Raw genomic sequence first — 20,918 nt, 5'->3', positions numbered from 1 at the left:
TATAAGCCTTACTTCAGTTGTGGGTAAAGTGTTGGAAAGGGCTATAAGGGATAGGGTTCATAATCAACTAGAAAGGAATAAGTTGATTAGGGAGAGTCAACATAGTTCTGTGAAGGGTAGGTCATGCCTCACAAACCTTATTGAGTTTTTTGAGAAGTTGACCAAACAGGTGGATGACGATAAAGTGGTTGATGCAGTGTATATAGATTTCAGTAGATTGTTTGATAAGGTTCCACATAGTAAGCTATTGTACAAAATACATAGACATGGGATTGAAGGTGATTTAGTGGTTTGGATCAGAAATTGGCTTGCTGAAAGAAGAGATAAGGTGGTCGCTGATGGGAAATATTCATCCTGGAGTTCAGTTACTAGTGGTTTACTGCAAGAATCTGTTTGGGTCCTTTATAAATGACCTGGATGAGGCCATAGAAGGATGGGTTAGTAAATTTGCAGACGACACGAAGGTTGTTAGAGTTGAGGATAGTGACAAAGGATGTTGCAGTTTACTGAGGGTCGTAGATAAGCTGCAGAGCTGAGCTGAGAGGCGGCAAATGGAGTTTAATGCAGAAAAGTGTGAGATGATTCACTTTGGAAGGAGTAACAGGAATGCAGAGTACTGGGCTCATGGTAAGATTCTTGGTAGTGTAGATGAGCAAAGAGATCTCGGTGTCCAGGTACATAGATCCTTGAAAGTTGCCACACAGCTTGATAGGATTGTTAAGAAGGCATACAGTGTGTTAGCTTTTATTGGGAGAGGGATTGAGTTTCAGAGCCATGAGGTCATGCTGCAGCTGTACAAAACTCTGGTGCTGCGACACTTGGAGTACTGGGTACAATTCTGGTCACTGCATTACAGGAAGGATGTGGAAGCTTTGGAAAGGGTTCAGATGAGATGTACTAGAATGTTGCCTGGTATGGAGAGAAGGTCTTACAAGGAAAGGCTGAGGGACGAGAGGCTGTTTTCGTTAGAGAGAAGGAGGTTGAGAGGTGGCTTAATTGAAACATAAAAGATAGTCAGAGGGTTAGATAGGTCGGACAGTAAGAGCCTTTTCCCTCGGATGGCGATGGCTAGCACAAGGGGACACAGCTTTAAAATGAGGGCTGACTGACATTGGACAGACGTCAGATGTAGTTTCTTTACTCAGAGAGTATTGGGGGCGTGGAACATATTGCCTGCAACAGTAGTAGACTCACTAACGTTATGGGCATTTAAACGATCATTGGATAGGCATATGGACGAGAATGGAATAGTGTAGGTTAGATGGGCTTCAGATTGGTTTCAAGGGCTGAAAGGTCTGTACTGCACTGTAATCTTCCATGTTGTATGTTCTAAGTTGAGCAGAAAACTGTTAATCAAGCTGCAGTATGTATGCTTGGGTGCACACACTCACAGGCCAAGCTACAAACTGTTAACATATTCAAGGAGGCAAATGAGAGCATGATCCTTACATTAAATATCCAGAAAAACAAAAATCTTCCACCAACTGTTCTGACCACACATCACCGCCCAACTATTAAGACTGGCAATCAGCCACTGGATGTGAATCAATTCCCATACCTTGGAAGCCCTCTTTCAAGAAATGCAGACATCAAAAATAAAATTCATCATCATTTCCAGTATGGTAGTCCTGCCTTTGGCTGCCTGAGGAACACAGCATCTGATGACAAAGACTACAAACTTTGCTCCAAGCTCATGGCGTAAGCTGCCTCATAGACATCTCAAATCCCTCAATCTCAGATGCCAGAAATACTATCAACAAATTCCTGCAAATCCAATAACAGGATTAAAACTTCAAGTGCAGGGCCCATTCTCAAATAGACGCCCCTAGCGTCGAAGCACTGGCTACTGTCAATCAGTTACATTGCGTGGGCAGACAGAGAACTTCCAAAATAAGCTCACTACCCAAGTTTCACCATGGCAATGAGTTACAAACGAACGAACAAAAAAAAATTAAGGACATCTTCAAAGGCTTACATGAAAAAAAAAGGGAAAAAACCGCACCGATGTATAGAAATATCCTGCACTGGATCTCCCAAACTGGAGAAGAAACTTCAGTGATGGTACCAACCAAGCAGGCCCTAATTCAAACAGCAGAGGAAAGTATGAAAACCTGAGCGCCCCACTAACCCGTTCTCAAATATGATTCACTTTGCCTGTGCCAGGATATACAGATATCTAACGGTAGAGTCTAGATTAGAGTGGTGCTGGAAAAGCACAGCAGGTCAGGCAGCATCCGAGGAGCAGGAAAATCAACGTTTGGGCAAAAGCCCCTCATCAGGAACCTCTAGCGGTAGACTATTTAGTCACCTCAGGGTCAGCAAATCCAGGCTGAAAGGAAGTTAACCTGGGTTTCAAGGGACTGCCTGGAGGGATGATAATGGCGCACTTTATGAATAAAACAGCTAAATTCTTTTTGAAAGTACTTAATCAAGCTTCTTCAAGAAAAAAATATCTTCTAATCTCTTCAACTGTTTGACTTTATTTAACAATGGAACATGGACATCGCTGGCTGACCAGCATTTTATTGCCAATCCCTAGTTGTCCCTTGAGAAGGTGATAGTGTGCTGCCTTCATCAACTGGTGTAGTCCATATGCTGTGGGTTGACACACAATGGCCTTAGGCAGAGAATTCCAGCAGGTTGACCCAGCGACAGTGAAGGAATGGTGATTTATTTCCAAGTCAAAATGATGAGTGGGTTGGAGGAGAACTTGCAAGTGATGGTGCTCCCATGTATTTTGATGTCCTTGTCCTAGATACAAGTGGGCATGAGTTTGAAAGGTGCTGACTAAAAATCTGTAATGAATTTCTGCAGTGCATCTTACAGATAGTACACATTGCTGCTACTCAGCATTGGTGGTGGACAAAGTGGATGCTTGTGGCAAAGTGGTGCCAATTAAGCAAAATGGTATCAAACTTAAACACAGTTGGAGCTGCATCCATCCAGGCAGTGCAGAACATTCCATCACACTCCTGACTTGTGCCTTGGGGATGGTAGATAGGCTTTGGGTGGTAAGGAGGTGAGTTACTTGCAACAGCATTCCGAGACTTTGACTTGCTCTTGTAGTCACTGTGTTTTTGTGATGAATCTGAGTTTCTGGTCAATGGTATCTCCAAGGATGTTGATAGTGGGGAATTCAATGATGGGAATACCATTTAATCTCAAGTGGCAGGGATTGTCACTTGTCAGCCCAAACCTGGAGATTGTCAAGATCTTGCTGAATGTGAATATTGACTGTTTTAGTATCTGAGGAGCTGTGAATGATGTTAAACATTTTGCAATCATCGGCAAACATCCCCATTCCTGACCTGATGATGGAGGCAAGCCCATTGATGAAGCAATTGAAGATAGTTGGGCCTAGGACACTACCCTGAAGAACTGCAGAGATGTCCCGGAGCTGAGATCACAGAGTCATAGAGTCCTATAGCACAAAGACAGGCCCTTTGGACCAAACTTGTCCATGCCAAACAAAATGTCTGCCAGATTAACTCCATCTCCCTGTATTTGGCCCATATCCTTCTAACCCATTACTATCCATGTATTTGGCCAAATGCCTTTTAAATGTTGTTAATGTATCTGTGTCAAACACTTCCGCTGGCAGCTCATTCCAAATGCATACCACCTTCTGTGCAAACAAGTTGCCCCTCAGCTTCCCTTTTATTCTTTCCCCTCTAACCTTAAACTAATGCCCTCTAGTTCTTGATTACCCAACCTGGGAAAAAGGACTGAGTGCATTTATCCTATCCATGCCTCTCATGATCTTGTACACCTCTATAAAGGTCCCCCCCGCCCCTCCCCCCCCCCGTCTCCTATGCTCCACAGAAAAATGCCCTCACTCGTCCAACCTCTCCCTATAACTCAGACAATTGAGTCCTGCCAACATCCTTGTAAATTTCTTCTGCACTCTTTCCAGCTTAATAATATCCTTCCTATAACAAGGTGACCAAAACTGAACATAATACTCCAAGTGCAGCCTCACCAAAGTCTTACAAAACTGCAACATAACTTCCCAACTTCTGTGCTCAATGCCCTGACTGATGAAGGCCACTGCGCCAAAAGTTTTCTTTACCGCCCTCTCTAACTGTGACTCCATTTTCAGAGAATTGTGAACCTGAACTCCATCATCTCTCTGTTCCACTACCATTCACCACAAAATTTCGATCTTGACTTACTTTCCAAAATACAAGCCTTATCTACATCAAGTTCCATTTGCCATTTCTCAGCATACTTCCCCATCTGATAAATGTCCGGCTGCAATTTCTGATAATCTTCCTCACTGTCCACATTACCACCTATTTTAGTACCATCTCCAAAATTATTAAACGTGCCTTGTACAGTCTCATTCAAATTACTGATATAGATAACAAACAGCAATGGGCCCAGCACCAACCCCTGAGGCACTCCACTTGTCACAGGCATCCAGTCCAACAAGCATCCTTCCACAATTACCCTCTGCTTCCTACCAGCAAGTCAATTTTGAATCCAAATCACCATCTCCCTTTGAATTCCATGTAATCTAACCTTCCAGAGCAGCCTACTATGTGAAACCTTATCTAAGGCCATACTGAAATCCATATAGACTACATCTAACCCCTGCCCTCATCAACCTTCCTGGTCAATGAGAAGCATAGAATCCCTACAGTATGGAAACAGACCCTTTGGACTAATAAGTCCACAATGACCCTCCAAAGAGTATCCCACACAAACCCATTCCCCTACCCTATATTTCCCCTAAACAACACATTCTTGAACAATATGTGCAACTTAGCATGGTCAATTCACCTTACTGCACATCTTTGGATTGTGGGAGGAAACCAAAGCACCTGAAGGAAACCCATGCAAACACGGGGAGAATGTGCAAACTTCACACAGACAGCTGCCCAAGGCTGGAATTGAACCCCAGTCCCTGGCACTATGAGGCAGCAGTTCTACCTGCTGAACCACCATGCCGCTCGGAACTATCAAATAACTCTAACAAGTTTGTGAGGCATGATCTCCCACTCACAAAGCACTGCTGACTATTTCTAATCAAACCCAGTCTTTCCAAATGAATGTATATCTTATCCCTCAAAATCTTCTCAAGTAACTTACCCACCACAGACGTTAAGCTTCCTGGTCTATCATGCCCAAGTTTTTCTTTACAGCCCTTCTTGAATAAGGGCACAACATTTGCTACCCTCCAGTCTTCCAAGACCTCACCCGTGGCTAACGACGATACAAAAATATCAGCCGGGGCCCTCACAATCTCTTCTCTAGCCTCTTGCAGTGTTCTTGGATATATGTGGTCAGGATCAGGAGATTTATCCACCTTTATATATCCTAGTACATCGAACACCTCCCCCAACTGTGATATGGACTGATCTCCAACAACTACAACCATTTTCTTATATGCTAGGTATGACTCTAAACAGCGGAAAGCTTGTCCCTTTGATTCCAATTTTGCAAGGGTTCCTTGATGGCACACTCAGTTGAATGTGGCCTTGATGCCAAAGATAGTCACTCTCACCTCACTTCTTTTGTCAATGTTTGAACCAAGGTTGCAATGAGGTCAGGAATGGAGTGGCCCTGGCAAATCCCAAAATGAGCATCACTGACCAGGTTATTGCTGAGCAGGTGCTGCTTGACAGCACTGTTGATTACATCTTCCATCACTTTACTAGTGATTAAGAGTGATGGGGTGGTAATTGGCCAGGTGGGATATGTCCTGTTTTTTGTGTATAGGAGTGTTATTGACCAGACCAAATATTCTAAAAATATATTAAGAAGATAGCCTAATTTTTTCTTATTTTAAACACAGGTGTGAGGCACTGCATTTCAGATGCAATTCGATTGGTCAAACTGCCAGTCTTGAAGCAAAACACATTTTATTCATATATAATCGTTAAAAAGACAACAAAAGAAAGAAGAAATCGGAATAACTTAACTCTTTTGGAAAACTTTAACAGAATAATAGATTATTTAACTACTGAGCAGTAACTGTTTCGACATAGTAACATCCCATAAACACACCCTTAGTAAAGGTAAACTCATTAAAATTGATTATTTAACAGGCAACTCTCCAGTCTAGCAGGAAAAACATCAAGAGAAAGCTCCAAAAGAGAGCAGCACAGAGGGATGAACTATAGCTTCCAAATGCAGCTTCAAAACTAAAACTGTGATAGCTCAACCACACCCATTCAGGCTACTCCCATTGCTTCAACTTTGCATAAACTGTTTACATTATTGGCTTCAGAGCAGACTGCCTGTCACCTTTGTCAGAACCTTTCTTCATATAGAAGAAAGGATAAAATACAGCTCTGAAAGCCATTGTATTGTCACAAGGCTATACCTAGGTAAGTGTCCACATTGTTGTGAAGATGCCAGCGTTGTAACTGTTCCGGAACAGTTTGGCTAGGAGAGTGGCAAGTTCTGAAGCCTAAGTCTTTAGTGCTATGGCAAGAAGGTGTCATTTAAACTAATGGTGCTGGAATTGTGTTATTGCCAATACAGGAAAGGAAAGTTCATGTTCGACAACAACGGTCTAAATTCTTCAAATGCGTTAAAGCCAATTTGCAGTCAAGAAACATGGGTATTGGCAGAATCAACTGTATCTGTAATACTGGGGACAAGTCGCGGTGGTCAAAGTGGAGCAGCCACATGGGGCTTCAGGCTTAAGATGGTGCAAATGTTTCAGCCTTATAGAACATAGAAAAATACAGCGCAGTACAGGCCCTTCGGCCCTCGATGTTGCGCCGACCGAAGCCTACCTAACCTACACTAGCCCAATAACCTCCATATGCTTGTCCAATGCCCGCTTAAATGACCATAAAGAGGGAGAGTCCACCACTGCTACTGGCAGGGCATTCCATGAACTCACAACCTGCTGAGAAAAAAATCTACCCCTAACATCTGTCCTATACCTACCACCCCTTAATTTAAAGCTGTGTCCCCTAGTAACAGCTTATCTTTTGCCCTAGTGTGTTGCATTCATTCAGCATTGGGGATGGGGATATTTTTTAAGCTTCCTTCTCAACTGTGTGTTTAATTGTCGACCACCTTTCACAAATGGATGTGGCAGGACTGCAGAGTTTAGGTCTGATCAATTGATTGTGGAATCACTTAGCTCGATCACTTTCAGCTGACACAGTTTGGCATGCAAATAATCCTGTTTAGTAGCTTCATCAGGCTGACACCTCATTTTTTGATATGCCTGGTGCTGCTCCTGGCACCCCTCCTGCACTCTCCATTGAACTAGTGTTGATACCCTGGCTAATTGGTAATGGTTGAGTAGGGGATATGCCGTGCCATTGGATTGTAGATTGTGCTGGAGTGTGATCCTAATATTGGTGGCCCACAGCACCTCATGCATGTCCAATCTTGAGTTGCTAGATCTGTTTGATGTTTGTCCCATTTAGCATGGTCATCATGCTGCATAACACTTAATGTAAAAGCGGGACTGCACAGCAGTCACTCTTTTATTGAGACTTCCATGGACAAGTGCACCTGCAGCTGGCAGATTGTTAAGCACGAGGTCAAGTATATTCTTTCCTTTTAAAAACTGAAAGAACTATGGATGGCGTAAATCAGAAACAACAACAAAAATCATGGGAGAAGTTCAGCAGATCTGATAGGATCTGTAGAGAGAAATCAGTTAAAGTTTCAGGTCAAGTTAGAGTTCTTTAATGAAGTGATCAGGAAGGTTGATGAGGGCAGGGCAGTAGACATAGTGCATACAGATTTCAGTAAGGCTTTTAATTAGATTCCACATAGTAAGCCTGTCTGGAAGGTTCGATTTCTTGGAATCCAAGGAGAGCTGGCAAATTGGATACAAAGTTGGCTTGTTGGTAGAAAGCAGAGGATGCTTGTCAGACTGGAGGCCTGTGCCTAGTGGTGTACCTCAGGGGTCAGTGCTGGGCCTGTTACTGTTTGATATCCATATCAATGATTTGGATGAGAATGTACAAGGCATGATTAGTAAGTTTGCTGATGACACTAAAATAGGCATTATCGTAAACAATGAGGTAGATTATCAGAGATTGCAGCAGGATATTGATCAGTGCACCAAGAAATGGCAAATGGAGTTTAATATAGATAAGTGTGAGGTCTTGCATTTTGGAAAGTCAATTCAAGGTAGGAGTTTCATGGAGAATGGTAGGGCTTTAAGGTGTGTAGTGATACAAAGGGACCTTGGAATTTAGGTGCACAGTTCTCTGAAAGTGGAGTCACAGATAGACAGGGCAGTGAAGAAGACCTTTAGCACAATGGCCTTCATCAGTCAGTGCACTGGGTGTAGAAGTTGGGTAATTATGTTGCAGTTGTACAGGACGTTGGTCAGGTTGTATTTAGAGTATTTTCTTCAGGTCTGTGACCTTACTATAGGAAGGATGTTATTAAACTGTAATGAGTGCAGAAGAAATTTATAAGGATGTTGCCAGGACTCAATGGTGTGAGTTATGGGGAGAGGTTAGACAAGCTAGGACTTTTTCTTTAGAGCATAGGAGACTGAGGGAGGATCTTATAGAAATGTATAAGATTGTGACAAGCACGAATAGAGTGAGCATCGGTTTAAGGTTAGAGGGGAAAGAATACAAGGGAACCAGAGGAGTAACTTTTTTTTTTAACACTGCGTGGGTTTCCTCCGGGCACTCCAGTTTCCTCCCACAATCCAAAAATGTGCAGGCCAGGTGAATTGGCCATGTTAAATTGCCCGTAGTGTTAGGTGCATTAGTCAGAAGGAAACGGGTCTGGGTGGGTTACTCTTCGGAGGGTCGGTGTGGACTGGTTGGGCCAAATGGCCTGTTTCCACACTGTAGGTAATCTAACCTAATCTTAACAGAGGGTGGTACGCTTCTGGATTAAGCTGCCAGAGGAAGTGATTGAGGCGGGTACATTAACAATATTTAAAAGGCATTTAGACAAACACATGGATAGGAAAGGTATGGGCCAAATGCAGGGAAATAAGGTTAGTGCAGATGGACATTTTAGACAGCATGGACTAGTTTGGGCCAAAGGGCCTGTCTCTGTGCTATAGGGCTCCTCGACTCTATGAGTGAGTCTTCCTCAGAAACTCTAGTTGCTCAATGTCCAGTTCTGAGGAAGGATCATTCAACCCAAAATATTAACTTTGATTTATCTCCACAGACACTGCCAGACTTGCTGAGCTTTTCCAGCAATTTGTTTTTGTTTTTCCCTCACACCCTGGCACAGACCCACTCTAGTAAACATATCCTTTAGGACCCGATCAGTTTAATCAGTCATGCTGCTGCTGTGCCAGTCTTAGTCTTGGATATTGAAATCCCCAACCATAATATATTTTGTACTCTTGCCGCTTCAGTGCTTCCTTCAAATGATAGTCAACATGGAGAAGTACTTATTCATTAACAGAGGGAGAATGGTATTTGATAATCAGCGAGAGGCTTCCTTGCCCATCTTTAAACTGAAGCTGTGAGTCTTCATGGTGTCTGGAGTCAATATTGCGGCCTCCGAAAGCAACTTCCTCCAAGCATATACCACTGCTCTGCCACCTCTGCTGGGTCCGTCCTGCCAGTGGGACAAGATATACCCAGGGAAAATGGTGGTGGTGTCTACAACATTGTCTGTAATGTATGATTCTCTGAGTATGACTGTATCAGTCTGTTACTTGACTCGTCTACCAGACAGCTCTCCCAAATTTTGTCACTAGCCCCCAGGTATTAATAAGGACTTGCAGGATCAACAGGGCTGTTTCTCCCATTTTCTATTCCAGTACCTAGGTCAAGACCAGGTGGTCTGTCAGTTTCATTTCTTTGAGACTTCATTGTAATTGATACAACTGGCTTGCAAGGCTATATCAAAGAGCAGTTAAAAGTCAGAGTCAATCACAATGCTCTGGGTCTGGAGTCACATGTGGGTGAGGATGGCAGATTTCTTTCCATGCAGGACATTACTGAGCCAGATGGTTTTCCCAACAATCGACAATGGTCTCATGGCCCTCAGTAGATTCTTAACTTCAGATTATGTTTTCTACTGAATTTAAATTTCACCATCTGCCATATTCCACCATTCCATCGAACCTAAGTCCCCAGAACATTAGCTGAGTTCCAGATTAATATTCTACTGATAATACCACTAGGTCATCGTCTCTGCTGTGCTTTTCTGGTACACTTTAATTTGCATTAAAGGATATAATTACCATACGAGACTTTGTGGAAATCATGAGATCAGATCCTCATTACAGAATTCCAAGGATAATGCAATCATACTACTAATATGACCAGTTAAGATTCTGGTCAATTGTGCTTCCATACGCTATTGATGTCAGATTCAGCAATAGTAATATAATTAAAGGTCACTAGATGGTGGTTTAGATGCTCTCTAGTTCGAGATGGTCTGGTACTTGATTAGCATGAAGTTTACTCTTCACTTAACAGCACAGGCTTGGATGTGGTGTAGGTCTTTCAGCATGTAGGCAGGAACAAAGGATTGCAAATGGTACTACAGAGTGCACAATCACCACCAAACATCACCATTTCTGACTTTATGATGGAGGGCAGATTATCGATAAAACAGCTGAAGATAATTTTGACTGGGACATGACATCATGAACTGCAGGGATGTCCTTGGAAACGTGTGGTCACCAAAACCGACATTATCTTTCTTGGCACAAGATATAGCTCCAACTGGTGAAATCTCTGTCCAGTTCTGGTTTCCCTGTGTTTTGGGAAAATATTATTAAGCTGGAGACGGTTCAGAAGAGCTTTATCAGGATATTGCTGGGAATGGAGGGTTTGAGTTGTAAGGAAAGGTTGGGTAAGCTCCAACATTTTTGCACTGGTGCATAGGAGTTTGACAGTTGACCTTATCAAGGTTTGAAAATCATGCCAGGTATAGATAAAGGTTTTTTTTTCCTGAAAGTGGGGGATTTCAAGACAAGGGTGCACAATCACCTGATGAAGGAGCGTCGCTCCAAAAGCTAGTGTGCTTCCAATTAAACCTGTTGGACTATAACCTGGTGTTGTGTGTTTTTAACTGCATATTTTTAAGGTTGAGAGGAGAAAGATTTAACAAGGATATGAGGGGCAATCTTTTTACACAAAGTCGTTCGTGTGTAAAATGAACTTTCAGAGGAAGTGGTGGATGTGGATACAATTGCAACATTTAACAGATATACGGATAAGTACATGATTAAGAAATGCTTAGAGGCAGGCGGTTCTAGTTTAGATTGGGATTATGCTCAGCATGAACTGGTTGAACCGAAGGATCTATATCCATGCTGTATGACTCTTGACTCTATGATGAAGTATTGGTCAGATTTGATTTCTTGCATGTAGATTATAAGCTTCATATTGTCAAGGAAATGTCAGTATTGTAACTGTACTGGAAGACCCTGACCAGGAGGAAGCCAAATTTGAAGCATCAGTCTTCAGTAGTATCACAAGGTTGTTGCCAGGAGCCATAGCCTTTGCTGTGTGCAATTATATCATGTTCAATGCATCAAATTGGCTGAAGACTGGCACCTGTGATGCTGGAGAACTCAGGTGGCAGGCAAAGTAGATCATCCAATTGACACAAAAAGCTGAAGATGGTTGGAAGTGTTTCTGCCTTGTCTTTTGGACAGATATTCACAGAACACAGAACATCCGGTTTCCTCCCACAATCCAAAGATGTGCTTCAGGGATGAGTAAGTTATTAGTCAGGGGAAATATAGGGTAGGGGAAATAGGTCTGTGTGGGGTACGCTTTGGAGGGTTGGTGTGGACTTGTTGGGCCAAAGGACCTGTTTCTACACTGTAGGGATCCTATGTTTCTATTCTATGACAGCACAGTACAGGCCTTCGATTTCACGCCAACCGGTGGAACCAATCTGAAGCCCATCTATCCTACACTGTTCCATTTTCATCCATATTTTTATCCAATGACCATTTAAATACCCTTAAAGTTGGTGAGTCTACTACTGTTGCAGGCAGGGCGTTCCACACCCCTACAACTCTCTGAGTAAAGAAACTACCTCTGACATTTGTTCTATATCTATCACCTCTCAATTTAAAGCTATGTCCCCCTCATGCTAGCCATCACCATCCGAGCAAAAAGGCTCTCACTGTCCAACCTATCTAACTCTTCTGATTATTTTATGTGTCTCAATTCAGTTACCTCACAACCTTCTTCTATCTAATGAAAAGCCTCAAGTCCCTCAGCCTTTCCTCAAAAGACCCTCTCTCTATACCAGGCAACATCCTAGTAAATCACATCTGAACCCTTTCCAAAGCTTCCACATCCTTATAATGGGGTGACCAGAACTGTAGGCAATACTCCAAGTGCGGCTGCACCAGAGTTTTGTACAACTGCAAAATGATCTCATGGCTCTGAAATGCAATCCCTCTACCAATAAAAGCTAGCACACTGTGTACCATCTTAACAATCCTATCAACCTGGATGGCAGCTTTCAGGGATCTAGGTACATGGACACGGACATCGCTTTGCTCATCTACATTGCAAAGAATCTTACCATTAGCCCAGTACTCTGTATTCCTGTTGCTCCTTCCAAAGTGAATCACCTCACACTTTTCCACATTAAACTCCATTTGTCACCTCTCAGCCCAGCTCTGCAGCTTATCTCTGTCTCTCTGCAACCTGCAATATCCTTTGTCACTGTTCACAACTCTACCGAACTTAATGTCATTCCACAAATTTACTAACTCATCCTCCTATGCCCAGGTCATTTATAAAAATGATAAATCAGCAGTGGACCCAAAACAGGCCCTTGTGGTACATCACTAGTAACTGAATTCCAGGAAGAACATTTCCTATCAACCATCCAATTTCTGAACCAAACCACTAAATCACCCTCAATCCCATGCCTCCATATTTTCTGCAATAGCCTACTGTGGGGAACCTTATCAAACACCTTACTGAAATTCATATACAACACATCAACCGCTTTACCCACTTCCCCCTGTTTGGTCACCTTCTCAAAGAACTCAATAAGATTCGTGCGGCACACCCTACCCTTCATAAAACCATGTTGACTATCCCTAATCAACTTATTCCTTTCTAGATGATTATAAATCCTTATCTCTTATAACCTTTTCCAACACTTTACCCACAACTGAAGTAAGGCTCACTGGTCTATAATTACCAGGGTTGTCTCTATTCCTCTTCTTGAACAAGGGGACAACATTTGCTATCCTCCAGTCTTCTGACTCTATTCCTGTTGACAATGATGACAGAAAGATCAAATCCAAAGGCTCTGCAATCTCCTCCCTGGTTTCCCAAAGAATCCTAGGATAAATCCCACCCGTCCCTAGAGACTTATCTCTTTTCTCATTTTCCAGAATTGCTAACACCTCCTTCTTGTGAACCTCAATCTCATTTAGTCTAGTAGCCTGTATCTCAGTAGTCTCCTCAACAACATTATCTTTTTTCCAGTGTGAATACCGATGAAAAATATTCATTTAGCACTTCCCCTATCTCCTCAGACTCCATGCACAACCTCCCATTACTGTCCTTGACTGGCTCTAATCTTACTCTAGTCATTCTTTTATTCCCAATATATCTATAGAAAACTCTAGGGTTTTCCTTGATCCTACATGCCAATGAAATCTCATGTCCCCTCCTGGCTCTTCTTAGTTCTCTCTTTAGGTCTTTGCTGGCTAGCTTGTAATTCTCAAATGCCCTAACTGAGCCTTCATGTTTATCTTAACATAAGCCTTCTTCTTCCCCTTGACAAGAGAACGATGTGCAAGGATTCATTATCATTGAGGTTTGAGTGATTGTAGAGCTGTCTCCTTCTGTTATTTCCTTAATTGTCCATAGCCATTCATGACTGGATGAGGAAGAATTGCAGAGCTTTGATTGAATCCATGGGTTGTTGGATGTTTTAGCCCTCTCTACATATAATTAAACAGCAGAAGCAGCAGCTTAAGTTCTAGCTCTAATCTAGTTCTAAGTTGCAGTTTCACTCAGTTGATACCTCATTTTCAAATATACTTGATACTATTCTTCGAATGCTTCTTCACATTCTTCATTGAACCATGAGTGCTCTCCTGATTTGATATTAATGAAAGAGTACAGGATACTCTGGACAAGGTCATTACAGATTTTGGTTTATTACAATTCTGCCACTGCTGATGGCATACAGCATCTCACGATGCCATTTCAGCTGCTACATCTGTCCTGAATCAAACACATATAACATGCTGGCTCCACACAAAGTGGTGATGGGTGGCCTCAGTGTAGAGACATACAGGCATTCAAGTCTGCATTCCTGGGACGCGGAACAGGGCTGAAAGTTGTATAAGAGGAGCTACCAAGGAGGAGCAAATAGTGTATTTATTGGGGAGGAAAGCATATAATTGCACGTATTGGTAGCTGCAGAAATATGTCATGCTGAATGAAAGGCAATGGACTAGACAGCTAAAATTGTCCTCATTCGGTTATTCCTCTAATTGTTAACATGTGGCCTTATTAATTGTAAGGTCTTGTTTATTGATGTTAAACAATCAATTTGAAATTTTGCAAGAAGTGAATCCTTTTCCTTCTTCAGTTTTTCTTTTGGAAACAAGCTTCGATTTTGACAACTACATGGATTTGCAGACATCCCAGGTCTCACCCCAGCCCCACATTCAGGATTCACACATACAATGACAGGAGGCTTTACCTACTCCTTCCACAGTTGTAAAGGTTGCACCCAACTTGTCACAATCAGCTGACATTTTTACAAAATAACTTATATCAAGCAGATATATCATGATAGACAGATCAATGGGATTTTGTATCATTTTTAATGATCAAAGGACTTACACAGTTTTTAATGCAATGAACTGGTTATATTATAGTCTACATTCAGCATCAGCAAAAACTGCAGTACAATTTTAGCAAGGAGTGACGTAGGCAAAATCAAGACTGTGCCCACAGTAGTTCAACTTTTCATTGCTGAATTTGAAACTGAACTGATAGCTCCTTGAGGAAGTCAGTTGAAACATCTGCAAACTTCCCCAGATAGATTGAAAAAGCAGCTTGCCATGCTCTGAAGCATATATCTGGGTCAAACAATGTGCCGGTGCATGTAGGAAATGTGTTATTGTGCTCTATAATTTGGTGGCAAATGACAAAAATCCTTTAAGTATGACTGATTGTTTTCAGAGATCAATCATGGCGGAAAATTACAGAGAGAAACTGATGAATTTAAAGTTTGCTGAAAAATCATACATCATAGAATCCCTATGGTGCAAAAAGAGACCATTCAGCAAATTGAGTCCACACCAACCCTTCAAAGAGTATCCCACCCAGACTGAGACCCTCACTCTATTCCCATAACTCACACTTAATTCACCTGATTTGCACATCCCTGGACATCACTGAACAATTTAGCATGGTCAATCCACCTAACCTGCACATCTCTGGGAAGAAACTAGAGCATCTGGCAGAAACCCACACAAACAAAGGGAGAACATGCAACCTCTATACAGACTCCCAAGGCTGCAATTGAACTGAGTTTCTGGCGCTGTGAGGGAGCAGTGCTAACCAATGTAAATTTCTATTTTTACTGCCAAAGATGCTTCTTTCTCTGCAGATGCAACAATTGATTTCCCAGTGTTAGTTTTAATATTGAGGGCACTGCAATTAATGTTGATATTTTTGAAATACTTTGTGCTCCAGGCAGAGGCAAACTTTGGTTTTCAATGCATGTTGTGATCCATTTGTCCACTTTAATAATCTATAAAGTAACAGCTAAAGGATGCACAAAAATGTGTTCCTTATTTTTTGCTTGACACAAAGATAATGAAACTGTTACCGACCTACTTAGCTTTAAAAACATTCAATGAGAAGGCCTCAACTACTTCACTGGGCAGGGAATTTCACACATTCACAACCCTTTGGGTGAAGAAGTCCCTCCCCAACTCAGTCCTAAATCTGTATTCCTGATGAAGGACTTATGCCCGAAGTGTCGACTCTCCTCGTCCTCGGCTGCTGCCTGACCTGCTGTACTTTTTCAGTGCCACACGTTTTTAATCTGATCTCCAGCATCTGCAGTCCTCAATTTCTCCTAAATCTGCACCCCCTAATTTTGAGGCTTTTCCCTCTTGTTCTCGGTTCACCTGCCAATGGAAACAACCTCCCTGCTTCTATCTTATCTATTCTCTTCATAATTTTATGTGTTTCTAAAAGATCCCACCTCATTCTTCTAAATTCCAATGAATATAATCTCAGTCTACTCATTCTCTCCTCATAAACAAACCCACTCAAACTCCTGAATCAACCTAGTGAATCTCCTCTGCACCCCCTCCAGTGCCAGTGAATCCTTTCTCAAGTAAGGAGGACAAAACTGCATGCAGTACTCCAGGTATGGCCTCACCAGCACTCTGTTCACACCTGTAACACACTTCTCTGCTTTTAAACTCAATCCCTCGAGCAACGAAGGACAAAATTCCATTTGTCTTCTAATTACCTTTGCACCTGTGAACCAGCCTTCTGAGATTCGTAAACAAGAACACCCAGGGTCCCTCTACACAGCAGCATGCTGCAAGCTTTTACTGTTCAAAGGTAGTCAACTAGGGCAAAGTTTATTCTGTTCTTGATGGGAAAGAATTATAAAGTGATGTTCACTGAGCTATAAGGTAAGAAAATAAAAACAGTATTTAGAAGTACCTTAGCTGTTGAAATTAGAAATGACGGATATGAAGGTATACTTGTCCAATATTATGAAGGAAATTGTATGCAAAGGACAATCTGAGAAAAAATTGTCCATAGAATGTTGCATGATAACCACTGTCCCAAACAGAATATTTAGTCAACATTACAGGTGATGTCTACTAATTGATGCCTTGATATACAAGATAGAGTGTAGGGCTTTTGTAGTGCAGTATAGTGTCCGTGCATCTACGCCAGGAGGCCTGGGTTCAATTCCCACTTGCTCCAAAATAACATCTCTGAACAGGTTGATCAGAAAATATCTATATAGGGTAACAAATGGAAGTTGGGGAGAGAGCTGTTACCCTGGTACGGACAATAAACTCACTGCATAGACTCTATGTCTCTTAGATTCTAACCAGGCTCCTCAAACAGAAACTATTAATATCACAGGTCATGTAGGCAATGATATCATCATCCAACCATGAAAGAAACAACCAGCATTTACAGATGTAATATGAAGTGGAAGTTCCTAATCCTTACCCTGATTCTTGACTTCCGCAAACTCTTTGTTGTACTCCTCAAGCGTTTCCCGCAGCTTTTGATTCTCTGTTTCAATATCATGCATACGTTGGACTTTGAGCTGGAGTTGTTGTCCTAGATCTAACGCTTGAACAGGATCTACAAAGCAACAACAGAAGGGAAAATCATCACAGATAATCAGACACACTAGAACTGAAGAAATCATTCCATACATGCTCCACTCTCTGTGTGAAAAAGCTGCCATGTAGGTCCCTTTTAAATTTTTCCCCTCTCATTCTATGCTCTCGAGTTCCAGTCAGGTCCTAAAGGACATATTGATTAGAATGGGTCTACGGCAAGGGGTGAGGGAACCAACAAAAGGAAAAACATACGTGACACCAATTGTTAAAGTTCACTTGAGAATGTAATTTTTTTTAAATTCTGTGATTTACAATTGAAAGAACTGAAATCAACTTGTTCATTCTAAAAGATGAGTGACTTAACAAACAATCCAGGTCTTTTCCAATATATAATTTCTGTTATATCACACTGTAAACTTTTGCTATAAATTCTGTGTCTTACGATCTTATACTCCACAACCACCTAATGGAGGAGCAGCGCTCCCAAAGCTACTGCTTCCAAATAAACCTGTGGGACTATAACCTGGTGTTGTGTGATTTTTAACTTCGTACACTCCATCTCCAAATCATGACTTCTTAAGAATTCCAATCATTTGGTCAGGTATAATTTGCTCTTCAAGCAGCCATGCTGACACAGCCTGATTATATGACATATATCTCAATGCTCTGCTATTACACAATACTAACATTTTCCCAATAACAGATGTTAAGCTGATTGGTCAATAGTCACCTGCACTTTGTCTCCTTCATTGTTTGAAAAAAGGTGCTACATTAGCAGTTTTCCAATCCTCCAGGACCTTTCCAGCATGTAAGGATTTTTAGAAGGTTACTACCAAGGTATAGCCATTATCCAAGTGGCTACTTCCTTTGGTATCCTTGGATGTATCATTTCAGGTCCAAGAGACTCATCGATGTTTAGCTCCATTTAGTTCCCTAACAATTATTATGAGAGAAAAAGTAGCATATTTATTTTCTTTCTTTCTTTTGCCCCTTAATTATTTTGGAATGCCACTTGTGTCTTGTACTCTGTTGGAAATTATTTATTCAACTCTTCTTTCATTTCCTTGCTTCCCATTACTACTTCCCTGGCCTTATTTCCTCAGGAGCAAATCTTCATTTTGGCTTCTTTATATATTTAAAGAAACTCTTGCCAGATGTCTGAAATTACTTACAGATAATACTCAAAGTTTATTTTCTCCCTCTTTACTTTTTTCAGTCATCTTTTCATTTGCCTTTAAAACTTCTCCAATCCTCTGGCTTTGCCACTTTGTATATCTTTTCTTTCTATTTGATGCTATCCTCAACTTCTCTGGTCAACCGTGGTTGGTTTATGCTCTTCCTGGAAACTTTCTTTCTCAATGGGATTATCCTTGTTGTGAGCAATAAACTATTTTCTTAAATGTCTGTCACTATAATTCAACTAGCTTTGCTGCTAAACCCTCGCAAATCCACCTCAACGAGCTCTACCCTCATTCCTTTGTCATTACCGTTATTTAAGTTACTGCTGTTTCTGACCCATGTTTTCAGCTCTCAAATTTAATGTTAAATTCTGTCATGTTATTGCAACTTTTTTTTTAGGATATCTTGTACTACTTTGTGATTGTTTATTGAAATTGCCTCAATATACACCACCAGATCCAAAATAGGCTGATCCTTAGTTAAATTCATAACATAGTTTCTCAGAAATTATCCCAAATACACTTTATTGATCCTTATTTGTGGCTACCCTCTGTAAATGTGACTTTCAAAATCTACACGAAGATTAAAGTTACACAAGATTAACATTTCGCCTTCTGTAAATGCCCTCAATATCTCCTGATTTATTCTCTGTCCTACCATATAGCTACTATTAGGGTGTCTATAGACTACTATTATCAGTGTCTTCTCCTGTATTATTTCTCACCTCCATTTACATTGATTCTATATCTGAAAACTCAAGGTCATTTCTTGCTATTGTATTTATTCTATCCCTCAATAATAAAGTTATGCACCACTGTTTCCTTCCTGCCTGTCCTTTTGAAAAGTCGCATACTTACTAATCTCTATTTGAGCAATCAATTTATTGACCTTGTTCTGCACACCATGTGCATTCATGTAAAGGGCCAATATTTTTGCCTTTTTGTTATTTTATCCCCCTTGACCTGACTTGTTGCTGTTCTTCTATGGTCGTACACTATGCCCCCTTCTCGTCCCACTGAGTATTGTCATTCATATGGATATACTACAAAGCAACCATATTGTTTTGCTCTGTAGCCTATATTTTCTCGCAAACCCTTCCCCATTTAACACTTTCTACCATTTACTGCAAGGCAGGAAGCAGAGGGTAATAGTGGAAGGATGCTTGTCGGACTGGAGTCATAGAGTTATAAAGATGTACAGCATGGAAACAGACCATTCGGTCCAACCTGTCCACGCCGACCAGATATCCCAACCCAATCTCATCTCACCTGCCAGCACCCAGCCCATATCGCTCCAAACCCTTCCTATTCATATACCCATCCAAATGCCTCTTAAATGTTGCAATTCTACCAGCCTCCACCACATCCTCTGGCAGCTCATTCCATACACGTACCACCCTCTGCATGAAAAAGTTGCCCCTTGGGTCTCTTTCCCCTCTCACCTTAAACTATCCCTCGAGTTCTGGACTCCCCAACCCCAGGGAAAAGACTTTATCTATTTATCCTATCCATGCCCCTCATCATTTTGTAAACCTCTATAAGGTCACCCCTCAGCCTCCGACACTCCAGGGAAAACAGCCTTTCAGCCTCTCCCTATAGTTCAAATCCTCCAACCCTGGCAACATCCTTGTAAATCTTTTCTGAACCCTTTCAAGTTTCACAAAATCTTTCCGATAGGAAGGAGACCAAAATTGCACGCAATATTCCAACAGTGGCCTAACCAATGTCCTGTACAGCCACAACATGACCTCCCAATTCCTGTACTCGATACTCTGACCAATAAAGGAAAGCATACCAAACGCCACCTTCACTTGCGACTCCACTTTCAAGGAGCTATGAACCTGCACTCCAAGGTCTCTTCGTTCAGCAACCCTCCCTTGGACCTCACTATTAGGTTTATAAGTCCTGCTAAGATTTGCTTTCCCAAAATGCAGCACATCGCATTTATCTGAATTAAACTACATCTGCCACTTCTCAGCCCATTGGCCCATCTGGTCCAGATCCTGTTGTAATCTGAGGTAACCTTCTTCTCTGTCCACTACACCTTCAATTTTGGTGTCATCTGCAAACTTACTAACTGTACCTCTTATGCTCGCATCTAAATCATTTATGTAAATGACAAAAAGTGGAGGACCCAGCACTGATCCTGGTGGCACTCCACTGGTCACAGGCCTCCAGTCTGAAAAACAACCCTCCACCACCACTCTCTGTCTTCTACCTTTGAGCCAGTTCTGTATCCAAATGGCTAGTTCTCCCTTTATTCCATGAGATCTAACCTTGCTAATCAGTCTCCCATGGGGAACCTTGTCGATAGATCACATCTACTGCTCTCATCAATCCTCTTTGTTACTTCTTCAAAAAACTCAGTCAAGTTTGTGAGACATGATTTCCCACACACAAAGCCATGTTGACTATCCCTAATCAGTCCTTGCCTTTCCAAATACATGTACATCCTGTCCCTCAGGATTCCTACCACCGAGGTCAGGCTCACC

At 41.7% G+C, this 20,918-nt stretch overlaps 1 protein-coding gene across 7 annotated transcripts in view; it reads right to left on the bottom strand.

Moving 5' to 3' along the window:
* Positions 1 to 20,918, bottom strand: part of LOC140491292 (protein CASP-like) — a 618,172-nt gene that overhangs the window by 282,253 nt on the left and 315,001 nt on the right. For all 7 annotated transcript variants that reach the window (XM_072589278.1, XM_072589273.1, XM_072589277.1 and 4 more), the window contains exon 5: positions 17,130 to 17,267. In XM_072589278.1, the coding sequence (XP_072445379.1) occupies positions 17,130 to 17,267 (138 nt within the window). The remainder of the gene's footprint in view (positions 1 to 17,129; positions 17,268 to 20,918) is intronic.

The sequence above is a fragment of the Chiloscyllium punctatum genome, chromosome 19 (genome assembly GCF_047496795.1).
Source record: "Chiloscyllium punctatum isolate Juve2018m chromosome 19, sChiPun1.3, whole genome shotgun sequence".
In the NCBI taxonomy this organism is placed as follows: Eukaryota; Metazoa; Chordata; class Chondrichthyes; order Orectolobiformes; family Hemiscylliidae; genus Chiloscyllium; species Chiloscyllium punctatum.
Note: the sequence above shows the minus strand (reverse complement) of the source record. Positions and strands in the feature narration are given on the sequence as shown.